General features: G+C 36.1%; 2 protein-coding genes and 1 long non-coding RNA gene across 3 annotated transcripts; 1 reads left to right on the forward strand and 2 right to left on the reverse strand.

Moving 5' to 3' along the window:
- Window positions 1-332: 332 nt before the first annotated feature.
- LOC143563591 (lysophospholipid acyltransferase LPEAT2-like) lies at window positions 333-9,620 on the reverse strand. Its single transcript, XM_077051095.1, has 14 exons — window positions 8,970-9,620; window positions 7,987-8,167; window positions 7,834-7,893; window positions 6,647-6,810; window positions 6,501-6,564; window positions 6,360-6,428; window positions 5,748-5,843; window positions 5,202-5,246; window positions 4,935-5,005; window positions 4,782-4,848; window positions 3,595-3,645; window positions 1,164-1,274; window positions 586-633; window positions 333-497 (listed from the first exon to the last, which is right to left on the reverse strand). The coding sequence occupies exons 1-14, from the start codon at window positions 9,434-9,436 to the stop codon at window positions 333-335; spliced, it is 1,659 nt and encodes a 552-aa protein (XP_076907210.1). The 5' UTR covers window positions 9,437-9,620.
- A 3,855-nt stretch (window positions 9,621-13,475) lies between these two features.
- LOC143563592 (uncharacterized) lies at window positions 13,476-22,063 on the forward strand. Its single transcript, XR_013140694.1, has 4 exons — window positions 13,476-13,613; window positions 20,422-20,465; window positions 21,375-21,792; window positions 21,883-22,063. It is a non-coding gene; the product is annotated as an uncharacterized LOC143563592 (long non-coding RNA).
- A 1,787-nt stretch (window positions 22,064-23,850) lies between these two features.
- On the reverse strand, window positions 23,851-26,553 carry LOC143563593 (uncharacterized). The gene has a single exon (XM_077051096.1). The coding sequence runs from the start codon at window positions 26,551-26,553 to the stop codon at window positions 23,851-23,853; it is 2,703 nt and encodes a 900-aa protein (XP_076907211.1).
- Window positions 26,554-26,829: the final 276 nt, after the last annotated feature.

Here is a 26,829-nt window from a genome sequence, read left to right on the forward strand (position 1 = left end):
AAATTTTTTTTAACTAATTGATCAATAGTAATTCTCTCGTAACTTTTTCTTTCTCTACACATAGAGACATGCTTAATATCAATTTTAAACAAAAACTGTAAAAACCGTATAAAGATAATTTATTCGTGAACACGCTCCATAATATACAAATTTTTAATGGTGATATTTTCATGAATTAATTGCTAAAATATACAAAACTTACAAACTAAAGAATATATATATATATATATATATATATATATATATATTGTTTTTAAGAACTTCAAGTGAATTTTATTAAGAATATATATATAAAACAGCAAAAATAAGGAAGATGTTTGATAATGTTATTATCAAACCCTTTGCTCTAAACTTGTTTCTGCTTCCAAATCTTTATGCATGAAAAGCTGATTGAAATGTGCAATGAGCAATGGATTTCTTTTTAAGCAAGTCATGAAATCATCCTTGCTAATCTTACCATCACCATCAATATCAAACAAGTCAAAGAGTCCTTGTACCTATATACAAATCCAAAACTTTTAACACAAAGAACCGTTAAAGAATCATTTTTTTACGGTTTAGAGTGAATGAAAACGGATTAATGACCTCGCTCGTGGTCAAGTCGGGGATTGCTTGGGTGGTTGATCCTCCAAACTGTTTATTATGCATAAGAAAATAAGTTAAAGACTTCAAGAAAGTAGAAACCAACAAAAGTATTAGAAAAGTTTATTAAATAGTTACTAAAGTGAACTGCGGTTTTTGTCTCTGTGGTTTGTCAAAATCTGCGGTTTTAGTCCAGTAGTTTCAAATTTACATTTTTCGTCCCTGTGGTTTCATTTCACTTGCAATTAAACCCGAATTCATTAACCCCGTTATGTCTGGTCGTTAAACCCATCAGCGTGTCCCTCACGTGAAGGGCAACTTTGTCCTTTTTCTCCCCAAATAAACCCCAACCCTACTTCGCAAGCCCCCTCGCGTGGGGCTGAGGTTTATTTGGGGAAAATGGACAAAATTGCGCTGATGGGTTTAACGACCAGACTTAACGGGGTTAGTGGGGTCGGGTTTAATTGCAAGTAAAATGAAACCACAAGGACGAAAATCGCAAATTGAAACTATTTGACTAAAACCGCAGATTTGAACAAATCACAAGGACGATAACCAAAGTTTACTCTAGTTAATATTACCTCAAACAATGAAATGTAACGATCTCTGTCTTCGTCGCTTTCATTAAAAGCCACTTCACATGCGCGTTCGAAATAAGGCAGCTTCAGAACGTGAATAGACCCGACCAAGAACTGCGTGATCCAAACGAGATGAGTACGTAAGCCTTTCGGTAAATATCAAAATGGGGCCACAAAAAATAAGCAACCATAGAGTAATCTTACTATGAAGTAAGAACCACATATAATCAGAACAGAAACAACTCAGAGAAATTGGACCTCTGGTGGTCCATCCCAACACACATGGTCCTTTTTAAAAATGAATACTTTTTGGGGAAAATTCTCTAAATGATCCTAAAGAAGAGAGAAAAAAAATAATCATAATTAAGTCAAGATTCCCAAAACAACCCTTAAAATATGTATTGAGAAGAGACATTGGGAAAATAAACGACGATATTTTTTAACCAGTCAAAATGTGACACATGTAAAGGTACTGACACACCAGAAGAGATTTTCAAAAATCTCGTCTGGTCCGACCATATTTTTAAGTTAATTAACTTTTTAAAAAACCGTCTCTTCAGACGGTTTTTTTATGTTTCTCGTCTGGTCCGACCACATTAATTTTTTCTTGATATTTGAGCTTTTTTAATTTCGTCTTGGTAGACGCATTTTAATTGAATTTTGTCTTCCAAGTTCATATTCCAAAGTTTCTTATTTGGTGGTTATAAAAGTTTAAAATATCGTCTGGACCGATAGTTTTTTTCGTATTCTATCTTGACCGACAATGTCTTTTATTATTCCGTCTAATCCGACGGTATTTTTAATTATGTTTTAGGTAGACCCCACTTTACTAAATTAAACTATCAACTTTTCAAGTATTATTGATTCATCTTCATCTTCTTCCTTTTTATCTTCAAGTTCTTCTAGTTAGCTTTCAATTAGGTTTTATGGAATTTGATAATATTGTAGTTTGTTATGGTGGTAAATGGCAAAACAATGATGATGGAAATTATGTTACCGCCGTAGTACGATCCAAAAAATCCAGGACCCATCCGCAACCTCGACTCGATCTCCTCTCTTATACTTCATTTCGCTAAAGTGTAGTTATGATTTTCAATGATCGGAGTTATAGACATAAGAAGATATAGTTAGGAGAATAAAAGAGATTTGAACTCACAAGATAAGAAATTTTGGAATATGAACTTGGAAGACGAAATTCAATTAAAATGCGTCTACCAAGACGAAATTAAAAAAGCTCAAATATCAAGAAAAAATTAATATGGTCGGACCAGACGAGAAACATAAAAAAACCGTCTGAAGAGACGGTTTTTTAAAAAGTTAATTAACTTAAAAATATGGTCGGATCAGACGAGATTTTTAAAAATCTCGTCTGGTGTGTCAGTACCTTTACACGTGTCACATTTTGACTGGTTAAAAAATATAGTCGTTTATTTTCCCAATGCGTCTTCTCAGTACATATTTTAAGGGTTGTTTTGGGAATCTTGACTTAAATAAGATTATTATTTTTTTCTCTCTCTTCTTTAGGATCATTTAGGGAATTTTTCCTACTTTTTAACTTGTAAAGGTAAATTGAATTATATGTACAAAGATTAAACTAATTATCTGCAAAAGTAACAAAGGTATTTTAATCTCATAATCAATACTAGAATCATACAAAGATCTCATATTCAATAATGGAATTGCGGTTTTCGTCTCCGTGATTTGTCAAATCTGCAGTTTTAGTCTAATAGTTTCAAATTTCCGATTTTCATCCCTATGGTTTCATTCACTTGTAATTAAACCCGACCCCACTAACCCCGTTAAGTCTAGTCGTTAAACCCATCATCGTGCCTCTCACCTCAGGGGCAGTTTTGTCTTTTATTTTCCCCAAATACACCCCAGGCCCTCACGTGAGGGGCTGGGGTTTATTTAGGGAAGAAAAGGACAAAACTACCCCTCACGTGATGGGCATGCTGATGGGTTTAACGTCCAGACTTAACGGGGTTAGTGGGGTCGGGTTTAATTGCAAGTGAAATGAAACCATAGGATCGAAAATCGCAAATTCGAAACTACTGGACTAAAACCGCATACTTGGACAAACCACATGAACGAAAAGTCAAAAACGCAGTTTACTCTTTTTTTTAGATGAATTAACCAAAATGAAACTTATATAGACATTTGGTGTAAAATATTTGAGTAAATATAGTGACTTGGTTGGAAAAGGTTGTTTTCAACATAACACCAAGATTTAATGTTTTGTTGCGTACACCATTGATGACACACAAAGAATATGCCATACAAGTCCTGTTCATTCAGGCCAGTTTAACTCGTGTTGGTACATAACCGCATAACCAAAGGGGACCCGTAAAGGATGAGCTATGAGATTCATTTCGCATCTTGGATCCCGTTGTTTTATATAATTAATAAAGAGAAATGAGACCCACAATATTGTTACCTCTTTGAAAGTTATAAATCCATCCTTGTCACCATCAACAAATCCAAAAATCTGTCACAAAGAAGAGAACTTGAAGCACAAAATAATTTAATAAGTAACATTCTATGATAAATCTATACTAGTTATTAAGAGTTTTACAATTTATAAGGCATTAGGTACATGTTTAAGTGGGGATAAATTTGTCTTTTACACACATATCACTCACGTTCATTTTATTTGTATAAAAATAATTACAAGTATAGGGAAAAAATCCAATACAATAATACCTTAACGTACAATAGGTACCCGAATCCCCTTTTTTCACGAAATCGATCCATGAAATCACATCTCAGAATCGTCAATACATATCCAATTAATCATTGGTTCACCGAAAAATAAAGTTTTTGATCGTTAATCGATCAATTTTTTTACATTTTTTTCACGAAAACGTTTTTGAGCGTTTTAGGGTTTGGTTGAGCGTTTTTGAGTGTTTTAGTACTTTTGCCTTGTTTTTTTTTTTTGCCTTTGAGCGTCTCACGTACCTATCGTACGTTAAGGCATTATTGTATAGCAGTTCAACCCTATAATACCTAAACTTTACTTAAATTTTGAAAATTAAAGAAATAGTTACAACTTTAACCTCTCATGATTATCCATTTTTTACTCCAACTTTATTCTTTTTAGTTTTCTTCATATGTTTTACAAAAATATGGTTAAAAAAATCTGAACATACCTATTTAAACGAGCATATTTTTGTCAACGTTTCAATATATTTTTTTTTTCAAAACAGATCGACAGTTTAAAATATACAAGTTATTACTGCATGAATGTATAAGTTTTTTGAAGAACAAATGTTTATAATGTCATGTTTTCATATAGCTACATATTTAATCCTTTATCTTTTTAACTTGTTAAATTCAAAGTTTAGCTAATACTTACAACTTTGACCCCTCATGTTTATCCAAATATTACTCAACTTTAATTTCTTTTCCTTCTTATATGTTTTATAAAATTGTGATCAAAAGTATTCAAGTTATCTAAACATCTAAAATAATAAAACGAACGTGAGTCATGCTCGGTATGAAGTTCAAGTTGAGCTAGAGCTAGCCTTGGCTTGGCGTGCTAACAACCTTTAAGTATTGTTTCTCGCTACATCGTGCGGGCACCTGACTAGTTATAATAAAAATGGAAGGAGTATGTTAACTGACATGTTCCGAAAGGTGAGAATGTTTCAATCTTAAACCCCTGATAAAATCTTGATATGCAACATAGCCACTGCATTCAAAATCAGATTGTAGTTTACAAAGATTTAAATAATTAATAATTTTATAAAAAATGATTTATAGCTATATTATATATACCTGCTGTCTGGATTCATGGTAAGAAATCTTTCCAAGAACTGTACAGCTTCTGCAGAGCTCAACTGATATAACTGGAAATCATAAACAATAAACATATGATTATATGAACATTGTAACTATTTACTTCATCTAAAAGGCAAATATTCAAGATTTCAAGTGAGGATTAAAGGGTATTTTAGACAATTATCTATTTATAAGTTATAACTTATAACCATGTCTATAAATTTGGTTTAGTTTTATAAGAGAAACACAATACTAAAAACTTACTTTTTGAACTTGTGCCATTTCAACCATAAAGGGTGAGAAATTCTCCTGCAAAAAGAACAAATAATAATGCTTAACATTTGACAAAAAGTCAAAACAATTTCTTTGACAATGCGCATCGGTCAACCGATGTAACTTTAGTATAATATACCGGTGAGTTATACGCATCGGTCAACCAATGTAACTAAATTAGTGACAGTGAACTAAAGGGGCAGGCAGCCCGGTTATAACTTTTATCCCATTTATTATTATTATTATTATTATTATTATTATTATTATTATTATTATTTTCTTTTTTTTTGAAGATTTTTAACACTAATATGTGATTATAAATAGGTGTCTTGTACTTGTAATTTCTCATCATGAGTGGTGAGAAGCATAAAACAATAAAAATCTTGGCTGCAGCGAGTGGAAATAGGTTTCTTGTTGGAACCGAACAACGTAAAATCCTTGTGTTCTTGTGTTCATTTATATTCTTTGTTTGATCGTTCGTGATTGGGTGTTGTTGCTTCTGCATGCATATGCATATGTAGATACTCTAACATATACCTGTCCAGCTTTGTTTGCCTTTGAAAGAAGTGCATAATCCGCAAACGAATGGTATGTTTGTCCAACGTTTAGAGCCGAAGCCATTGCTCTCCCAGTCTGCACCAACACATACACATAGTACTTAAATTATTATTCGAGTGAACTGCGGTTTTCTTTCCTGTGGTTTGTCCAAATATGCGGTTTTAGTCCAATAGTTTTAAATTTGCGATTTTCGTCCCTGTGGTTTCATTTCACTAGTAATTAAACCCGAATTCATTTAAGTCTAGTCGCTAAAACCATCAGCGTGCCCCTCACTTGAGGGCATTTTTGTCCTTTTTATCCCCAAATAAACCCCAGTCGTAATTCGAAAGCCTCCCTCACGTGAGGGGCTGGGGTGTATTTGGGGGAAAGGACAGAACTGCCCCTCATGTGAATTCGGGTTTTACGGCCAGGCTTAACGAGGTTAATGAATTCGGGTTTAATTGCAAGTGAAATGAAACCACTGGGACGAAAATCGTGAATTTAAAACTATTGGACTAAAACCGCAGATTTGGACAAACCACATGACGAAAACCGCAGTTTACTTTTTTATTCCACCAAAAAACATTTTAAATAAAGAAAAAATAAACTAACCCTCTCAGCAAACCGCGCAGTACTTTCCTTATAATGTATTGAGGGTGACATAACGGGAAGATATTCAACCTGTTTTATTTAAAATAAATAAAAAAAATTTAAAAGTTTAAAAACTATAAAATGTTTTCAACTTATGCATACCTCCATGAAATTGTGAAACTGCATGAACATTCTAACCAAGAGGTTCGTTAACGCGATATGGCCCCTATATAAACATGATATACCAAGTAAAGATAATATTAACATTCAACAATGCAAATGAAACTATAAACGAGAGTCGGTTTTACCATGATTGGTCAAAATGTACATGAGGATAACGAATGACCACCGGTTGTATAGGATAACCAGGAATGAATGCACCGAGTTGGAACGATATGAGTTGCTTCCCGTTTGTTGTGGTCCCCTCGGGAAACAAAAGTACGCGAGGATAGGCGTTGATTGAGACCTTTCTCTGTATTGAAATCCTTGATATAACACATCTGTATCAAATTCCCTATGTTTTGATTCAATGCAAGTGTTTTGTAATTTGGAAAACATTTTGGTCAACTAAAGTCAACTCACCAATTTTCAACTATTTTTTTTTCTAAAAGTTCTTGAAGTCCCCAAAAACAAAACTTTTAACTATATTTGATTGACTGCAATTGTTTTACAACTTTGAAAATATTTTGGTCAACAAAAAGTCAACTGGCTAAATTTCAACTACTTTTTATATTACTTCATGAAGTAAAAAAAACAACTTTTCCCTATGCTTTGACTGGATACATACATGTGTTTTTATAATTTTTGGAACATATTATGGTCAACAGAAGTCAAGTCACAATTTTTCAACTAATTTTTTCTATTAGTTCAAGAAGTCCAAAAGAAAGACTTTTATGCATTGCAGTATTTTCTAATTTTGAACTTATCTTGGTCAACCAAAGTCAACTCACCAATTTTAAGCTACCTTTTCCTCTGACTTTTACTAAATGCAAGTGTTTTATAACTTTGAGCATATTTTGGTCAACAAGGTCAACTCACCAATATTCAACTACTTGTATCTATAACTTCATGAAGTCCAAAAAAAGAAGCATACCCATAAGTCCATAACTTATAATCAATGTTTTCATAACCGGATAGGCAACCAGTTCACCAGTTCAACCAGTCGAACCGGCCGAACAAATTTGGCCAAAAAAATGACGTGTTGGGCTGAAAAAAGTTTTTTCAAAAAAAAATATATTCTTTTTTCATTGTAAACCGGTTCAACACGTCCAGTTTTCCGGTTGGACCGGTTAGGACCGGCCGGTTCTCAGAGTGCCGAGCGAACTACATAGAACCGGACTGGTCCGTGGACCAAATCCTGGTCCGACCAGCCGGTCCGGTCTGGTCTCAACAACATTGCCTGTAATAACTAAAAAGGCGAAAACTTGAAGCTAGTAAAGCACATTTGTTAAAAAAATCAAACAATTTATAAAGATTAGGAACGAAGGCTTGTTACCTTTATTTCACTTACAGCCTGCTTCCGTGACTGATACGAGAATCGATTCACATATATCACCTAAAAATTAAACATTATAACAAAAATCAAATTTAATGTAACAAAGTCATGATATTAATAACATTATAAAACTTAACATAACTTTTTAATTACCTGCATAGCTCTAATTATGACTCCAACAAAGGGCATGGAATCATGGGACTCAGATGTGACAATTGTTGGACATAATTCATAAAAAAAGAAAATTGGATCAATATATGACACATGATTAGATATAACCATAGGGGCAGCTTCCCTTGGAACAGGTTTTCCTTTTCTTTTAATCCAATGGTAGCTGCATAATTTAAGTTATATAAAAAGTAACCATTAATACTATGATTTTCACAATCATTAATCTATGTAGGCTCCAAATGTAAGAAAATTAGGGGGTCAATCTTGTTGGGTTGAATGTTTAACCAAAAGACAGTCTGTATTTTTATTTGTGTAAAAAACATCAACTCCAACCCGTGCATACCTGCTTAACCTATTTATTTAAACGTGTCAAACAGGCTGGCGGGTAATAATCAAGTTATAAACTTGTTAATCAGGTTGTAAAAAATGTGTCACGTCATAAACGGGATAGTGGGTAGACATATTTAATTAAATATGTTGGCTGGTCAAACTATTTAAATAAACGTGCTAAACAGGTCAATCGAACACGACCTGTTTAATTAAACATGTTAGCTCGAACACCACCTTTTTTTTTTATGTAAAAAACATTTAAGCTAACCTTGAAATAGTGTAACCCCATTTTTTTAACGTGTCAAACGGGTTGACAAGTAATAATCAAGTTGTAAACTTGTTGATCGCGTGGTTGGAAAATGTGGGTTAAATGCATCCTAAACATGTTGACATGCCAACCACCTGTTTATTTATTTGTGTAAAAAACATTAACCCTAGCCTTGAAATAGTGTAACCCCATTTTTTTAACGTGCCAAACGGGTTGACAGGTGATAATCAAGTTGTAAACTTGTTGATCGGGTTGGAAAATAAATACATTATAAATAGGTTGACATGCCAACCTGTATAGCTAGAATGGTTAACTGGGCAAACTGAACACGACCTGTTTAATTAAACGAATAAAGATTCAATCTTACCCGAATGAAAAAAGAATAGCCCTCCCACACAACCTTGTGACATACATAACCCTACATCTCCATCTCGGCATGGCATTCTGATTATCTTTCCAACCATGCAAGGCACATTTCGTCGCAATATACCCAATAATACAAAACAATACAAACAACACAAGCCGAACCAAAGCTATGGGCAAACAAATCAACATTTTAAGCCACTCGTAAACTCCTTCAACTTTCGGCGTTTGATTTCTAAAGGGGTCCACCGTGGTGGACACAGGCGCTTCAAATCCATCGGACCCAAGAACCTCAAACGGGTTTTCATCCGTTCTTGCAAAAGCATTTGCAAAACGAGATGACTCGGTTGTATGGTGGTGGTCGTTGATGGTGAGGATGTGTTGGGAGGGGGAGTTGTCGTCGGCGAAGGTGTGTGTGAGGCTGTGGGTTGTTAGGATTAGAGGGCGTCGGAGATCGGAAATCGCTGCCATTGTTGGATGATCATGCAAAGGTGGTGGAATTTTGCATGGAAAAAGTTGGAAAAAGAAAGAGAGATGATGATAATCATTTGTATGATTTGGGACACCATGGAGTGTTTTAAGGGTGTTTTAATTTGTGTTTATGGTTGTGGTGCATTTGGAATTTTTGTTGTTATTATTATTGTTATTGTTTATTATTATTTGATTGATTGATAATATTTATTCTCAGCTTATTGCATTTCGATTCGGGTCGTATTTTATGGATACGATTATACCGTACATGTCTTTTTCATTCCGTCGAAAATCTATATTACGGTATAAACGCTCTATGTCCTGCGATAATGATTCATCCGGCATTACGACCTTTACCACAATAATGTTGTCCATAGATCAAATTATTTGTCATTTGAGTTTTGAGTACTTGTGGTTTAAGGTACCTTGAATTGTTATAAACCATGAGGAAACAAAAGTTGTTTTATTAGGAACTAAAAGTACTAATCTATGAATCATATTCTTTGTTTGAATCAAACAATTAAAGAGTAAAATGGTTACTAGTTGCATTAAGATTGGTGATGTCTAGACAACATTTTTTAAAAAATACCTTAAAGAAGTTAGCTACATATATAAACCTTATCACAGAGACAGTTGATTTGATACGGCATAAATAGTGTAGGGGGGGGGGGGGGGTCATTTTATCTTAAAGAAGTTAAAACCTTATTTGTGTAGTCGTTTAGTTGTTAACCTTTTGTATGGGAATAGAAGATGTCGATGATTTGAGAATTATCTTCTTCTGTGTTCTTCTAGCTTCTCTTAATCGATCATACGCTTGTAATGCCTTATTACCAATTTGTAAATGTGACAAATTCGGGTACATATTTGACGTTAAAACTTTCATTAACGTGTTAACATTGAAATAATAGTACAAGACATGTATGTGCACACTTTGTTATATTGTTCATATTCCAAAATGATATGGGAAGTGTCAGTGGCGGAACCAGAACATTTTAATCGGGGGGCGTAGCATAAATGGGTTTTTTTTGTTAAAGCACATCAATCGCTTTCTTTTACCAATTGACGTAGCGACTGGTAATTGTATCTATGAGACCCCATAGCTTGAAAGCTTTGTTAAACTGTTTCTTTTTCAACACTTGTAAAAACATTTTTCTCAAAATAACAAAATGGTTTTATTTTCAGACCCACTCAATTTCCACTCGGCTTCTTTTATCATTATTTTCATTAGAATTTAACGAATTTGTGATATTTGGGTTGTCTACGTATGCCTACAGGTGCATTTCTAAACAAAAAATTAATACTGTAGAAAATTTTGACAATAATTATGTGAATATTAATCTAATTGAATGTAACAGCATATGACGAAACAACCATACACCCTTCAATTAAATTTACTTATTAATTATTAAAATAACAAATAATAATCAAGAAAATTACTAAAATAAAAGAAACTTAATTATTGTGGTGATAGAAAGCTGGACCTATCATCTATGTTCACATATTTTTGAAAAAACTTGATCAGATTTTTTAAGAAACATAGATAGTTAATTATGACTTTCTTGAAAATATAAAATACATCAAATACAAATATAGGTTTTTAATTTAAACAGGTGGGCTAAACTCAAATTTTTAAAAAGCCCATAGTAATATTCCAAGTTTTTAACCCACTAAACGTTAATATACTGTGTCTTCTTCTTTGTTTACTCTTCAATTTCCTAAAGCATAACAATCCATCGGACCTCCGCCGGAAAACTTTTGTTCATCATTTCTTTTATTCTTTTAACCTTAACCATTTTTAAGACAATCATGAGGGTCAACTATAAAAAACCTTTTTGGCTGAGTACTCTGGTAACCTTCGAATTTGACCGACTGGAGGGTCGACGGACCCTGCTGGACCCTCCAGTAGATCCGCCCCTGGGAAGTGTGATCATGAATATAGACTCTTAACCAATATTAATGTATTATATGTCATTTAAATTCTTGTGTTAATATAGTAATATCTCATTATGTGAAATAATTTAATTGTATTATAACATTAACAAGATAATACATAAAGAAAACACATCAAAGCCTTTTCCTCATTTTAACAAACATGAACAAAAATCTTGAATATGTAATGGCTTAGGACAATCTACTTTTGGTCGAAAATTTAAGGGCAAAAATAGCAAATAGGTCAAAGTACAAGGAGTTTTGAGTCAACTATAACTATCTACCTATACTAATAAAAGAAAATAATTCTGGACACATGACATTCTGAGGTTAATTTTCACTATCAAATTCTCGTTAAAATCGCTTCTCTTCTATTGATGAAAAAGAAAGAAAAATCTCGGTTCTAAATATAGTATTGTTTATAAATTCAACATACCGTATTAATTGGTCAATCTCCATTGATTGAATTATTAATGCCATAAATTATATTCTAAAAATACTTAAAATAAAAAAAAATATTAATATAATAATTACGTGTCATAAATATATTTTCTTTAAAATGGAAATGTATATATAAAAGAGTTTGTGTTTAAAGAGTACATTATCATTCAATTTTTTGAGAGATCTTCATATTAAAGAAAACTATAGTATTTTTTTTTAATTTCTTTTACAAATATTCAGATTTAAAAATCATAAACAATTTTCCATTTTTGTATTTATTATAAGACTATTGTGATAGTTGAACAACAGTGTGTTTATAAGGACATTATGAAAGTTGTTCAAAAAGGAAAACCTGATGTCATTTTTGTTTATGACCGGGTATGGAATGTATAACATTTTTGTGAAAGACTTTAGCTACACATTTCATATCGAAAGACCTCATTGTTTTAAACGTTATTTTCAGTGGTATTGCTTCATTATTGTATACTGATGGTAGAACAACGCATTCTCAATTTAAAATTCAAATATATTTGATGATATAAAATGACTATATTTGTAATACATTTATTTTACATAATATAAAGAGACTTAAATTTCTTCTTTTAATTTGTATTAAATTATTCATTATAATTTATACATTAATTTATCCCATGTAAAACACGGGTTTCTAAAGCTAGTACCATATAAAGGAATTTGAGAAAGGATGGATATCCTTTCGACTATACATCATTTTCAACTTTAAAGATTTAGCTGGTGGTAAAGGCTCTTACTTTCGGGAGTAAAGATTAGGTTCAAACCTTGACATAAGTTTAGGAATAGAAATATATGGGTGTGTGTAGCCATTACAAAAATCATTTTCAACTTATCTTCTTTTTTACGGTGTTTGAAACAATACTTGGGTGAATTATTCTGAGAGGATATGTCAACCGTTCATATTGACATTGACGCTCATACCTGATTCACTGAAAAACCTCATCGAGTCAGGTTTTGAATATGTGTTAAAAAAAACTCACCTTTAACAATCACCCCATGCCATTGGACTACTAATAAAATGTTGTTTAATCAGCTTAAATATAAATCCAAAATATCCCAACTTTTTAAAATCGTATATCCGAATAAGTTATTCGGATTAGTTTATTTCTGTTTTGGTCTTCATAAATAGGGGTGTTCAAGAAATCTGAAATCCGAGAAAAACTGAAATTCGAACCAAAACCGAATTAAACCGACCCGAATTCTTATTCAGATCGGATCAATCCGAATAACTAATTCGGATATGGAATTTAAAAAATTCAGAATGCTCGGATTATTCGGAAATCCGTTTAATCCGAATAAAAAAACATGTTTTTAGTGGTATTTTCTGGTTTGGTATATTTATTAGAATATTATTTTGATGTTTGAACTTTAAATTCATGTTCAAGAGTAATTCATATATTTCGGTTTGTATGTTTATTGTGATTATAAACTATTAAATGTTATAAACAGAAAAGTAGGAAATTTTTTTCGGTTTATTTCGGATTATTCGGATATTATCCGAATCCGATCCAAATTGAATTCGGATAAATTCGGATCAGATATGAATATTCCTAAGTTGGATCGGATCGAATCGGATTTCAAATAGAATCCTAAAATTTTCAAATTCGAATAACACGAACAGAATAATCCGAAATACCCCTTACTCTCTCGTGGGTAAGATAGTAAACTTTTCTATCTTTTTTAAGACGCTTGATTATTATTATTATTAAGACGCTTCTATTCTTCTACCTGTCGATGAAACCCTAAATCGGCGAATTCACCTTCCAATTCACAGGTCCGTTGATTCGATCTCATTTCTAATTCCAATTCACATCTTCTAATTTCGATTTATTTGCTTTCATTCTATACATTATTAATATGTTCAGTATTATTAACAATAAATAGATGTGAATAAAAAGCTCGAAATGAGCCTAAGCCTCTAATAGTCTAATAAAGATCGTTTAGTTATCGAGCCCGAGCTCGAGCGTCGAGCTTTGTGTATTTTTTAAAGTTTTTACCTGAAGAAGCGTGGATCGACTTACTTATATACGATCAACGTTCCTCGGGTATGAGTGTGCTGTATCACCGATGGTTTTTCGGAATATGAGTTCTTCCACCTACAAAATGAGCAGCACCGTGAACTTACCCCTCAGAAAGGGACAGAGGGGTCTGTAACACCCCGACCAAAGGCGGATTATACATCGGGGCGCCACATATTGTTTCATTACTCGTGACACTATTGGGTGTCAATATTTAATAAATACATTCATTCGCGCACGCGCAAAGTAAAAGTAAGATAACATAAATCATCATAAATCAATATATTATCAATCAAAATATTCGAACAGCAATAACTTGTCTTGATACATTTTAATCTAGGTCCAAAATAAAGAAAACTTCCTATGTGTCCACAAGCTCCAAAACAGCTACTGCAACCCTGAACATGTGTTAAAATAAACGTCAAACACTTGCGTGTTGGTGAGAAATCAAGTTTAATACAATACATAGATAACCATAAATCTGCGCGCAACATGTGTATGTCTGGTTTTCAACAAGGGTGTAATCTGATCGGGACCAACTCTAAGATTCATAAGACTGCCAGTGCTCACAATTGAGCTCACAAACAAGACAAACTGTGCATGTGTAAACAAAAGAGAAAATCATAAACGATAGTTCTCCCGTGTTCATCTAATGGTACCATGAGAACTGCGGAATAGACCGACAAGACGGTTAATGATCCACACATACAAATAAACAGCCAAGTCTACGTCCTCAACACATGGGATACTGCGCAACTAAAGTTCATAAACAGTTTAAGACTCTAAGTTTGTATGAACACATGAACATCCCAAAACATTAAAAGCAAAAAGGGATTAGGTACGAGATTACTCACTTGATAAACGATGCGGTGTAAGATAAAGCAAGAACCAACTTTAAACAAGCACAAGTTAACCTATAAATAAGATTATTGTTTTAATGATTTGTTTTAAGTCTTGATTATAAGTTAGCATAATTAATAAGTAAATTATTATATATAATATATATATATTACCGGAAAAGCAGGGCAGAACAGGGAGGAAGACGGAGGCAGAGAGGAAGACGGCAGAGAGAGCAAGGAGCAAGAGAACAGGAGAGATTAAGTGTTTTGTGTGTGTAGTGTTAAAACATTATTATTATTTATAGGAAAACCCTAGGAGACATAATCCCTAGAAAAGGGGAAAAGATCTTTAACAGGATCAAGCAAAAGATATCAAAAAGCATAAGAATCCAAAAGCAAAAGATATGGAATGATATGGCAGCTGCAGAGGCAAGATAAAGCTGTCAGGGAACAGTAAAAAAAAGCATGGGCGGATCAGATAAAGGTGCATGTCAGGCATGGAAAAAGCAGATCTCCAAAGATAATGTCAGTCACTTTTTCTGCCAACCAATGGGGTTGGTGCGCATGCTGCGCCAAAAGTGGCTTTTCAGACATAAAGCAGATTAGGTCAACAGCTCAAAAGATAAGACAACACAAAAGCAAACGGCTAGATTAAACAGAAGAAAACTCAAAGGGTTTAGCGCGAGAAGGCTGGAGCGCGAAGGCAAAAGTGCGCGAGCGCGAAGGCAGACACAGAAGGTCAAGAGAGCGCGAGCGCGAAGGCAGACAGAAACAACCTTAACGCGTCGCGGAAAGAACTACATTTCTAAGCGCGCCGCGGGAAGAATCACATTTCTTAGCGCGCCGCGGGAAGAACTATAATTCTTCGCGCGTCGAGGGATGAACTACGATTCTTAGCGCGCTGCGAGAAGAACTACAAATCCTTAGCGCGCTGCGAGAAGAGTTCGTCTCGCGTAACGCTGAAACAGGTGGTCTTCACGCAGGATTCCTTGTAAGGGGTCTGGCGCGTGGAGCTGCGCAGACAACCTTAGGCGGGAAGGAACAAAGGACAAGCAAAGAGTTAGAAGAAAAAGAGGGAAACAAGGCGTAAGGGCGGGACGGCGACAAGAGGGAAAAGAAGGCGGAAAGAGAGAAGGAGAGGGACGGGACGGCGGAAGGAAAAAGAGAGAAAGAGGCGGGAAGGAAAATATATATTATTATTAAAAGTAAAATATAAGTATAAATAAATATTAAATCATAAAGAAAGAGATCGGGTAAGAGAAACGGGTACCTGGGTCGGGTCGGATCAGGGCAGATGTTACAGTCTCCCCTACTTTAAGAAATTTCGTCCCGAAATTTATCTCGAAGTAGGTTGCGCAGAGAACAGGTGCGGGTACTTGATCTTCATTTGATCTTCCCTTTCCCATGTAAACTCGGCTCCGCGCTTGGACTCCCAGCGAACTTTCACGATAGGGATACGACTGCGCTTGGTTTGCTTAACCTCGCGATCCATAATCTCAACAGGCTTCTCAACGAAATGCATAGTTTCATCAACTTGAACTTCATCAAGCGGAATGTGAAGGTTCTCGTCAGCTAAACACTTCTTGAGATTGGATACATGGAACGTTGGATGCACATTACTGAGCGCGGGCGGCAGGTCAAGTCTGTAGGCAACTTTTCCCACACGCGCGAGAATCTTGAATGGTCCAACATATCGAGGAGCAAGCTTACCTTTCTTCCCAAAGCGGACAACACCCTTCCAAGGCGACACTTTGAGGAGAACAAGATCACCAACTTGAAATTCGAGAGGCTTTCGTCTGCGATCTGCGTAACTCTTCTGTCGGCTTCTAGCAGTCAGCAGATGATCACGGATCTTGGCGATTTTATCGGTTGTCTCTTGAACAAGTTCGGGTCCTGTGATTTGAGTTTCACCCACTTCATTCCAACAAATCGGGGAGCGGCACTTACGACCGTAAAGTGCTTCAAATGGGGCCATACCGATACTGGAATGATAGCTGTTATTATAAGAGAACTCGATCAAAGGCAGGTGCGAATCCCAATTACCTCCAAAATCAAGAACACTAGATCGGAGCATATCCTCAAGAGTTTGAATAGTTCGCTCAGACTGTCCGTCAGTCTGAGGATGATATGCCGTACTCATGTCCAAGCGAGTTCCTAGCGCAGATTGGAGAGATTTCCAAAAGCGAGATATAAAACGGCCATCGCGATCGGATATGATGCTCAAAGGAGTACCATGGCGGCAGACAATTTCCTTGACATAAAGCTGCGCGAGTTGCTCAACACGGTAGTTTTCACGAATGGGCAGAAAGTGAGCAGACTTAGTCAATCGATCCACTATTACCCAAATGCTATCATGTTTGCTTGCTGTCAAAGGTAACTTGGTAATAAAGTCCATCGCTACACATTCCCATTTCCACGTAGGAATTTCTGGTTGTTCGAGCAAACCAGATGGGCGTTGGTGTTCAGCTTTTACTTTAGAACAAGTCAGACATTTAGCTACGAACACAGCAATATCCTTCTTCATACCGGGCCACCAATAAGTTATGCGCAAATCCTTGTACATCTTATCAGCGCCGGGATGAATAGAATATCGAGATTTATGCGCTTCAGTGATATTCCAGCTCGGGCGGTATATGTGATCGGCTTCCTGCAAACACAAAGCAACGCAAAAGCAACGTTTTAGTCATCTAAACACTAACCTGGAAGTCCGCACAGCGGAGCAAAACAAACTTATACCTGCGGAGAGCCGACAAAAAAGTCAGCGCCAGCCCCACGAGAAGAAGGCTGCGCCACGAAATCTCGTGGCGTTACAGGGCTTGCGCGGCCACCATCAGAGCCTTCAGAATTGACCTCCTCATCATCCTCTGTAACAGGTATCTTCTCCTGCGACTTGGAAAAATCAAAAACAGTCTCACGAGGGCTGCGCGCAGGAGGAGGTGAGGGAGGTCTTGACGCCGTTAGATCAGCGCGTAAAATAGTCTCCTGCTCCTTAGTAATCCCAATGAGAGGAGATTCAGTGCTTGTTGGAGCAGGAGCAGAACTAACGGCGCCGGCGCCGGCGCCAGCAGTGCCACCAGCAGCTTGTGTGCCAGCTATAATTCCTATGAAAAAACCAACAAGGAGAAATGATTCATGACTTGATCTAAAGGAAAAAATCAGAAAATCAAAGCGCAATAAATACCTTGGCGCACCGCCGTCCGCGAATTGAGCATCGCCATGAAGTCCATTTTCCCCCTTTTCGAGGGTAAAACAGGGGACTTCAAAGCAACCTTCGGAATGATAGCTCTTAATCCTTCAAAGCAAAGGATAGCTCAATTCGTGGGGCTGGCGCTGACTTTTTTGTCGGCTCTCCGCAGGTATAAGTTTGTTTTGCTCCGCTGTGCGGACTTCCAGGTTAGTGTTTAGATGACTAAAACGTTGCTTTTGCGTTGCTTTGTGTTTGCAGGAAGCCGATCACATATACCGCCCGAGCTGGAATATCACTGAAGATAGCTCATTTCAATCCATGGGCGTATGTGAAGACTTCTGGGCTCACTCTGTTCCTCCGGCTGAGAGGAGGTTTCAAGAGGACCGCGCTCGCGTGGACTTGCTTAATGACCACCTTTTTGCTGGGTCTGCGTTCTTTGCTGCCTCCCAAGAGCTTCGCAATGATTATATAAAAGTGCGTGATGCCCTTGTGGAGGCCAAGCGAGAGGCTAAGGTTTCAGCTTGGAATCTTTCTGATGCCCGAGAGAGGGCTGAGAAACTCCAAGCGGAACTTAGCGAGAACCGGGCAAGTGCCAACGCTGCTTTTGTGAAGCGCGGGCATGAGCTGCAAGCTGCGCGGGAGAAGCTGCAGGTGGCAGAAGCGGATGCCGCCAAGTACGCGCGCCGGGCGCGTGACCTGGAGTTGGAGGCAGAGGCGCGTGACCAAACTCTTGCGCAGGCTAACACTAACAAATCTTTATTAGAGAATGAGGTTGCGCGCCTGAAGCCGAGCTCAAGATTTGTCAGTGTTACCTATTTTGTACTTTACTAGTTTTGCACTCTATAGCCGAGCTCAAGCCGAGCTTGGGCTCGTTTAAGGTACTGCACGACATTGAGTTGAGCTTAGGCTCGTTTATAGTTTTCTCAAAATATATGAATATAATTAAAAGCTTATATAAATTTAATTAATAAATAGAAACGAGCCGTGCTTGAGATCGAGTAAGTCAAAACGAGCTCGAGCCTAGTCTAGCTCAGGCTTGCCTCGGCTTGTTTACACCCGTACCAGTTACGATTGCGTTAGGTGGTATAATATATTTTACTACCACCGAACACAATCGGTGCGGGTACCGGTACTCGTTTTTTATGTTATTTTCAATGGTACCAGTATCGGTACCGGATTGATAAAAACTCAAAGTGAGCTGAGCTATTTCGAGCTCAAGCCAAGATTGGGCCACAAATAAAGCTCGTTTAGTTATCGAGCCCGAGTTTGAGTCTTGTGTATTTTTAAGTTTTAAGCTATTTTGTACTTCTATGGTTGAGCTTGAGCCGAGCTTGGGCTCGTTTAAGTACTACACGAGCTTGAGTTGAGCTTAGGCTTGGTTACGGTTTTCTCAAAATATATGAAAGTAGTTAAAAGCATATATAAATTTAATTAATAAATAATAAATGAGCCGTGCTCGAGCTTGAAGAAACAACTCACGAGCCGAGATCGAGCTCAAGTAAGTCAAAACGAGCTCGAGCCAAGTCTAGCTCGGGCTTGCCTCAGGCTTGTTTAAACTTAATACCCGTACCGGTAGCGACTGTGTTAGGTGGTAAAATATATTTTACTACCACCGAACACAATTGGTGCCGGTATGGGTACTCGTTTTTTATGTTATTTTTCAATGGTACCAGTACCGAACTGAAAAAATTGGTATGCAGTTTCACTCGTTATCGGCATGGTACCGATACTGGTACTGTATCTATTAATATACACTTATACAGTATTTTGATCTGCTTGTGTTTTAAATTTGCTTTTGCTTATAATACAGTATATTTATATGCTTCTGGTTTAGATTTGCTTCATTATGTATATATGTTTATGAGAAAACAAAGGTGTATATGGATATGTTTCTGATTTTCTGGTTTTAGCGATGTGAACGAGCGGGACTGATGAAGCGATGATAAGGATGATTGTCTAATATGTTATATTTTTTAGTCAAATCTATACCACATCATAAGATATGTTTATATGTCAGTCAAAAGTTCGATGACTCTAGGAAGATTTAATGAGATATCATTATAGCCATAGCTGATGTTAGAATTTTGTAAATTAACGTGTAAGGGTAGACGAAAACTTAAAAAGTTAGAACACTAAATGCTTAATAAGTCACATCAAGAACCATGAAAATAATAATATCATATGAGCATTTTGTTGAAATTTGTGTAAACTCAGATTGCATAATTCCTGGACTGCCTTTAAATCACAATTAGTAACCAAAATATAAACCGTGACTTGTTTGTAAATACTACAGATGAATATAATGCAACTAAATTTTTTTTTTCCTCTTTTTAAGTTACAGAAAGCATTTGTGCGTGTGTGTATATTAATTTTATTTAAGCATTAAGCAATATGAAGAGATAAATAACAAAATCTGATAATATTAATGTTTATCATATACATTAATTTTAAAACATTTGCTTATTTCATCAATTTGCTGTGATATGTGGATATTGGGTATGTGTGAACATGTGAAATGATATTGCTTTTATGTTTCAGGGTGTGTTTCCAGAAATCAACGATCTTTCGCCCATATTTCAAAGGTTAGCTTTACTACAGTGAATGATTATTAATACGAATCTGTCATTTTAACTTTTATCTCTAGCAGGATATAGTAAATATTAAGTCTGCAAAGTCGTAATTCATATCTGTTTAGTTACAGCTTTTTATAAATATGTTTATAACTTTATATGTTTATTGCATGATGCTTTTTTAATATTGCTTATATAATTGTTTAGTAGATATCGTTAAAAAAACAATTTTAAGGTTCTATAGTTACGTTCGTGGCAAATTAGATAAGTTATAAACTAGAAAGTAATTTTTGAATTTCATGGATAGATGTAAACCTTATAATAATTATATGAAGTAACTGTTAAATTAACAAAATATAAGTCATTTAGGGGTGTAAACGAGCCGAGCTAGGCTCGTTTTGACTTATGAGGGATTGAGCTTGTTTATTATTTATTAATTAATTTATATATGTTTTTATTTATTTTTATGTTTTGAGAAAACCATAAATGAGCTTAAGCTCGGTTTGAGCTCGGTTGTGGAGTGTGAAATTAGTACATAGAAGTACAAAATAGGTAAAAACTTAAAAATACACAAGGCTTGTGAAGGCTCGACGAGCTTAAACGAGTTTCCCATTTAGCTCGGGCTTGATAACTAAAGAGCTTTACTTGACGCTCAGGCTCGACTCGAGCTTGAAAAAGCTCGGCTCATTTCGAGCTTTTTATCAATCCGAGCTCGAGTAGCTCGCGAGCAGCTTGGCTCGTTTGAAACATAATTTTTGATAGGTAAGCATTAATTTTTAAAAAAAATATTTGCTTTAAACTTGTGGTTAATGATTTTTTGTGTTTATCTTTTGCTATGTACTATGTGTCTTAAATTTTTTTTTACATGTAATTACAATGATTGTCACACACATTGATGGAGTATGACACATTTTTTCCCAGTTACAGCGTACACATCCACCCGAAATGCGAACACGCACAAGAAAAGTCCCGCTCGATCCAGTGGTCTCACTTGCACTACGAAGCGCACGTAACAAACGATACTATGAGTCACGCAAAGCCGCTAAGCTATTGCTTAATCTCGCAACGAGCAATCAGCCCGAGACTGCTCCAACAACAAACCCAACAACAACTACTAACAAAACTGCTCCACCAACAAACCCGACAATGACTACCAAAACAGGTCGGCCAGATCCAGCGGCCTCACTTGCACTAGGAAAAGAAGGTACTAAACGATATTATGCATATTATGAGTCATGCAAAGATGCTAGACAATCGTGTAATCTCGCAATGAACGATCAGGCTCAACCTGCTCCAACGACTAACCCAACAACTACTACACAAACCGAAAGCTCAACTGGTATTCTACAACACCCAATACACTTCTTCTCATGCATCTACACATCATACATATCATTGTTACTAACAAGTTTAACGGTTTTTTTTTCAGCGTCTCCTGATTCAATAACCACTACGCCAACCGAACAGGAAACTCGTGTTCCGGTGTCCACACATGTAAACAAAGACATGACCCAGTAACAAACCACAACAGATTGGGACGAGGAGTGGTGGTCGACCCACATGGAGGAGATAATCAATATGTGCGAATCTCATGACAAAAACTAATCTTGCAGCGTGTATCGGCTTCTTCCCACCCGGATGTTTATTTCACTTTTTTGCTTCGTAATAATGGCAATGTTCGGGTTCGAAGGTGGAAACATCTTATGTAAAACTTTTGGTGATTGAAGCATAAATTGAATCTTGTGTTGACACTGTTTCGCATGTGCTATTATTTCTCATGCTGATTGCTAATTTTTTTAAGTCATTTATAACCAACCACAAAACAAAACAGTTAACTAACCAAAAACAAATAAGACACCCCACACCGTCGACTGTCACACGCGTGGGTACCCAACTAGTTTAGGTTACCCAACTGTTTTTCTCTTTCCACTGTTTTTTGTTTTGTTTTCTGTTTTGAACCCAGTTCATGTCGACTCGTCGCTGTAACGTCCGGGTTTTAGAAACCAAATAAATGTTGTATAACTATATTACTTCTTTGTATTATAAGCTATATGAGTGTTTTGAGAGTTTGCTAAATTAATTTTACGGTTTAGAGCTAGTACCGTAACGAAGCTAACCGATGCCAACCGACTTTGTGTCCCTTTGTCATAAGCTGCATTTTATTATTATAAGTTACACAATTGTAGCTGTTGTTTTCTGCGTTGACATATTAACCCATACCAACCGAATAACCAAATGCATGTTGATTCACCACCACAACACAAACCTAGTTTATTATTATATTTTAGTATCTATAAACAATTAATGTGTTAAATATGAACCAAAACTATTTTACTTACAAGGTATAATGCAATTGGATATATTTCATACAACTTATATTAACTGTTTTACAAACAGACTAACCAAACCTACAACTAGGTTAGTGTTAATGATTCTCATTTCAATTCACAAAATTAATATCTGGTTACAAATATGTATAAATCTGCTCTAACCTCAGAAAATCTAGTCAAAATTGGATAAAAGAAATCCTGTCTCATATGTTGCCAAGAACAACAAACTTTGCAACACATTTCACCTTCACCTGCAATTGAATTATTAACTAATTAAATATAAAATCCAAGCATTTCAATTATTAGGGGTGCAAACGAGACGAGCCCAAGCTCAACTAAGCTCGAGCTCGGCTTGTGAGTTGATTTTTCAAGTCGGGCTCGGCTCGTTTATTATTCATTAATTAATCCATATTTGTTTTTAATTATTTTTATATATTTGAGAAAAACCTTAAATGAGCCTAAGCTCGGCTCGAGCCATCTAATACCTTAAATGAGTCAAAGAGGTAAAACTTGAAAATATAAAAGGCTCGACAAGCCTAAACGAGCGTCTTATACAAAGCTTGAGCTCGAGCTCGAGCTCGAAAAAGCTCGACTTGTTTTGAGCTTTTTATCGATCTAAGCTTGAGTAGCTTGCGAGCAGCTCGGCTCGTTTGCACCCCAAATTTCAATGGGAATACAAGTACAGTCAGATAACAAACAGTGCAATACGCGTCATTTTTTGGTAAGGGTCGAAATGGGTCGGGTTGACCCGAAATAATTTGTGTCAATAAATTCAAATTTTTATAAAAGCAATTTTATTAATAAATGATGTTTAGAACAAAATCTACAAACAAATTCAAGAGTTATTTAACCTCTTTCTACAACTATATACACAATTTAAAAATAACAAAAATCATTACCTGTAAACAATATGTGCTCCAAGCTTTCAATGATCTTTTGTTCAAAAAGCCCATCATTTACGGGCCCTGCGTTTCTTTTCGTCGAATGGAATCCGAAGATCCCAAAATTATAAATGCATATATTAAAATTAAAATTCAAGATTTCTTGATTTTAAGTTTTTAACTTATTCAATCACCTAATGTTACAGATGTATGTGGATTCAAATGACAACCCTTTTCCTCCATGACATCAGCAAGCTCCGAGCACTCGTCACGCAACCCTCGTTTCAACAATCCGTCAAGAAAAATCTTCCACACAACTTCGTCCGCGTTGTATTTATACCCGTCAATCAAACTACAAAAAACCTCCTTACCCTTTTCGTGTTTTCCTTCATCATATAACCCGCAAATCAACAGCTTATACGACTCTAAATGAGGTAAAATCCGGTGTTCAGTCATAGTATTTAGTAAAGTCAACGCTTGGTCAAACATTCGCAAGTAACACGAACAGTTTACTAAAGAAGTGTATATATGTTCGTTCGGGTAAAGCCCGATTGTTAACATATGACGAACCAATCTACACGCTTCTTCGAGCCGGTTTTCGTTACATAGCCCAATGGTTAACGCCTCAAACGTTTTGACATTCGGTCCACACCCCCGTTTGACCATTTCTGAAAACAAACTCATAATGGTCTCTAAATCGATTAACTTCCACACGTTACCGATATTAATATCGAAAGTTTGAAACTTCATGTTTTCTTTTCGTTGCAAGATTAAAAGGTGCTTCACTATTATAGCATATGTATGGTAAGACGGTTCGTGTTTAGCATCCATCATACGTTTTAAGACATCGAAAGCCGAATCTAACCTTCCTGCACGAAAATACGCGTCGATGAAAACTGTATACGTTGCTGTATCGGGTTCTACACCTTCTTCTGTCATATTATTCATCATGTCTTCTGCTTCTTTGACCATGCCTTGACTACAATACGCAAGAATAAACGAAGTGTACGTACAAACATCGGGTTTCAATCCAGAAGTAAAGATTTCTAAGAAAAGCTTACGGGCATCAACAAAATCGAATCTTTTTAATAACCCTTCGATAAAAACCGTGTACGTAGTAATATCCGGCTTGAAACCTATCTTAATCATCTTTCCTATAAAAACCGAAGCTTCTCGAATCTTATCTTCTTTACACAAGCCATGAATAAGCACATTATACGTCCAAGAATTCGGTAAGCAATCGTTAATAAGCATTTTGTTAAATAAATCCAACCCGATATCGATTTTCCCAATTTGGGAATATCCATCTATAAGAGTCGTAAAAATAACTTCGTTCACATTTACGCCATTTACGTTTAGAAAATTTACCAATTCATGAGCTTCTTCTACGCTCCCTCGTTTACATAAAGCCTGTATAAGCGCACCGTAGGTCCACTCATCGGGAACAACACCGTTCTCTTTCATCAAACTAATCAACCTACGCGCGTTATCGGCATCATTGTGCTTACAATATCCGTTAACTAGCAAATTGTAGGTCATAACGGTCGGTGATATCTTCATCTTCGTCATCTTATCAAGTAAAGCCACAGCTTTATGAATGTGACCGGCTTTACAATATCCACCGATCAACTCGTTGCAAGTACGCACATTCGGTTTTACTCCTTTCGTTTCCATCTTTTCAAACAACTCGACTGCATCATCCATCTTTCCTTCCTTACAATATCCATCGATCAAAGCATTGTATGCCGTAACAATCCCAACGACTCGTTTCTCTTCCGTAACGTCTAATAACTTTCTCGCTTCATCCATCTTTTTATCTTTACACAATCCATCAATAAAAACCGTGTACGTATGAGCATTCGGCTCACAACCTCTTCCACACATCTCGTTAAACAATCCCGACGCTTCTTCTATTCTACCTAACCTACTTAACGCAGATATCAAAACAGTAAACGTATGTACCGTCGGGGAGCAATTATCATCACCCATTCGACGAAACAACTTTATCCCTTCTTCAACCCGCTTGTCTTCACAAAACCCGTGTATTAAACTCGTATACGAAACATCGTTTCTCCGACACCCTTTCTTAGGCATTTCATCAAACACCTTATACGCACTATCAACATCTTTATTCCTACAATGTCCTAAAATCAACGACGTGTACGTATGCATATCGGGACTAAGCCCCGCTCGAACAATCTTACTCACATACACACTAGCCGCATCAACTTTTCCTAACTTACAATACCCATTCACCATCGAATTATACGTGTAAATATTCGGCATAATTTCATCATCCAACATCTCGAAAAACACACATTTCATATCATCAACCATCAAAAACCTCGACAAACACATTAACAATGTATTATAACATCTAACACTAAGCTTAAATCTAACATCTTTATAACCATCATCATTATTATTAGCACAATTCATTTTCCTCAAAACCCCTAACACAAACCTTGCATCATCCTCTGTTACGCACGCTTTGATCATCGAAATCCGGGTCTTTTCGGCGACACCCAGAAGCCGATTCTTGATCAAGATTGTTACCAGTGAAGCAAATTGGTAACAATTGGGTTTTTTTGATAAAAAATTGAAAATTTCAAGAATTTCAAGAATCTTGTGTGGATTCAAATTAGGGTTATTGGTGAAGAAATAAGTGATTTGGGTTGTTGAAATTGATGGGATTAGGGTTTTGAGAAGTGGGTTTTGGCGCCAATTGGGTGATGATAAAAGGGTGAGTAAATTGGGTTCAATTGGTGGTAAAGATTGTGATGGTGAAACAGGGGAATTGAGAAATGATGATAATGATAAAGATTTGAAGTTGGTGTTGAATGGATGTGTGGATTGTTTGAGAGTGAATGTTGATCTTATTATTATCATTGTTATAATGTTATTGTGATGATTGGTTTACTGATTCATTTTTAGATGGGAATGGTGTTTGCAGCTGCAACTGCAAGCTAGGAAGAAAGGGGGGAATCTTGGGAGAATTTGTATATATGTATCAGGATTTCGGTTTTCCCGAACACCCCTGTCGATACGTACGGATGCAAATGAACCGAACGAATACAAAACATGCCTTGTTTATGTTCGCTTGTTAATTGGGACGAAGCTTACTTAGAGCCCCCCCCCCCCCCCCCCCCCCCCCTTTGTGCGGTA

The sequence above is a fragment of the Bidens hawaiensis genome, unplaced genomic scaffold (genome assembly GCF_021521415.1).
Source record: "Bidens hawaiensis isolate Kalapana, Puna unplaced genomic scaffold, B.hawaiensis_p1.1 tig00021501_1, whole genome shotgun sequence".
In the NCBI taxonomy this organism is placed as follows: domain Eukaryota; kingdom Viridiplantae; phylum Streptophyta; class Magnoliopsida; order Asterales; family Asteraceae; genus Bidens; species Bidens hawaiensis.

Excerpts from the sequence above, each read along its gene's own strand:
- LOC143563593 (XM_077051096.1), bottom strand. The coding sequence starts at position 26,553 with ATGATAATAATAAGATCAACATTCACTCTCAAACAATCCACACATCCA.
- LOC143563591 (XM_077051095.1), bottom strand. The coding sequence starts at position 9,436 with ATGGCAGCGATTTCCGATCTCCGACGCCCTCTAATCCTAACAACCCAC. Across the intron at positions 8,168-8,969 it reads GCTATTCTTTTTTCATTCGG|CTACCATTGGATTAAAAGAA; the intron begins GTAAGATTGAAT and ends TAAATTATGCAG. Across the intron at positions 498-585 it reads CCGACTTGACCACGAGCGAG|GTACAAGGACTCTTTGACTT; the intron begins GTCATTAATCCG and ends ATTTGTATATAG.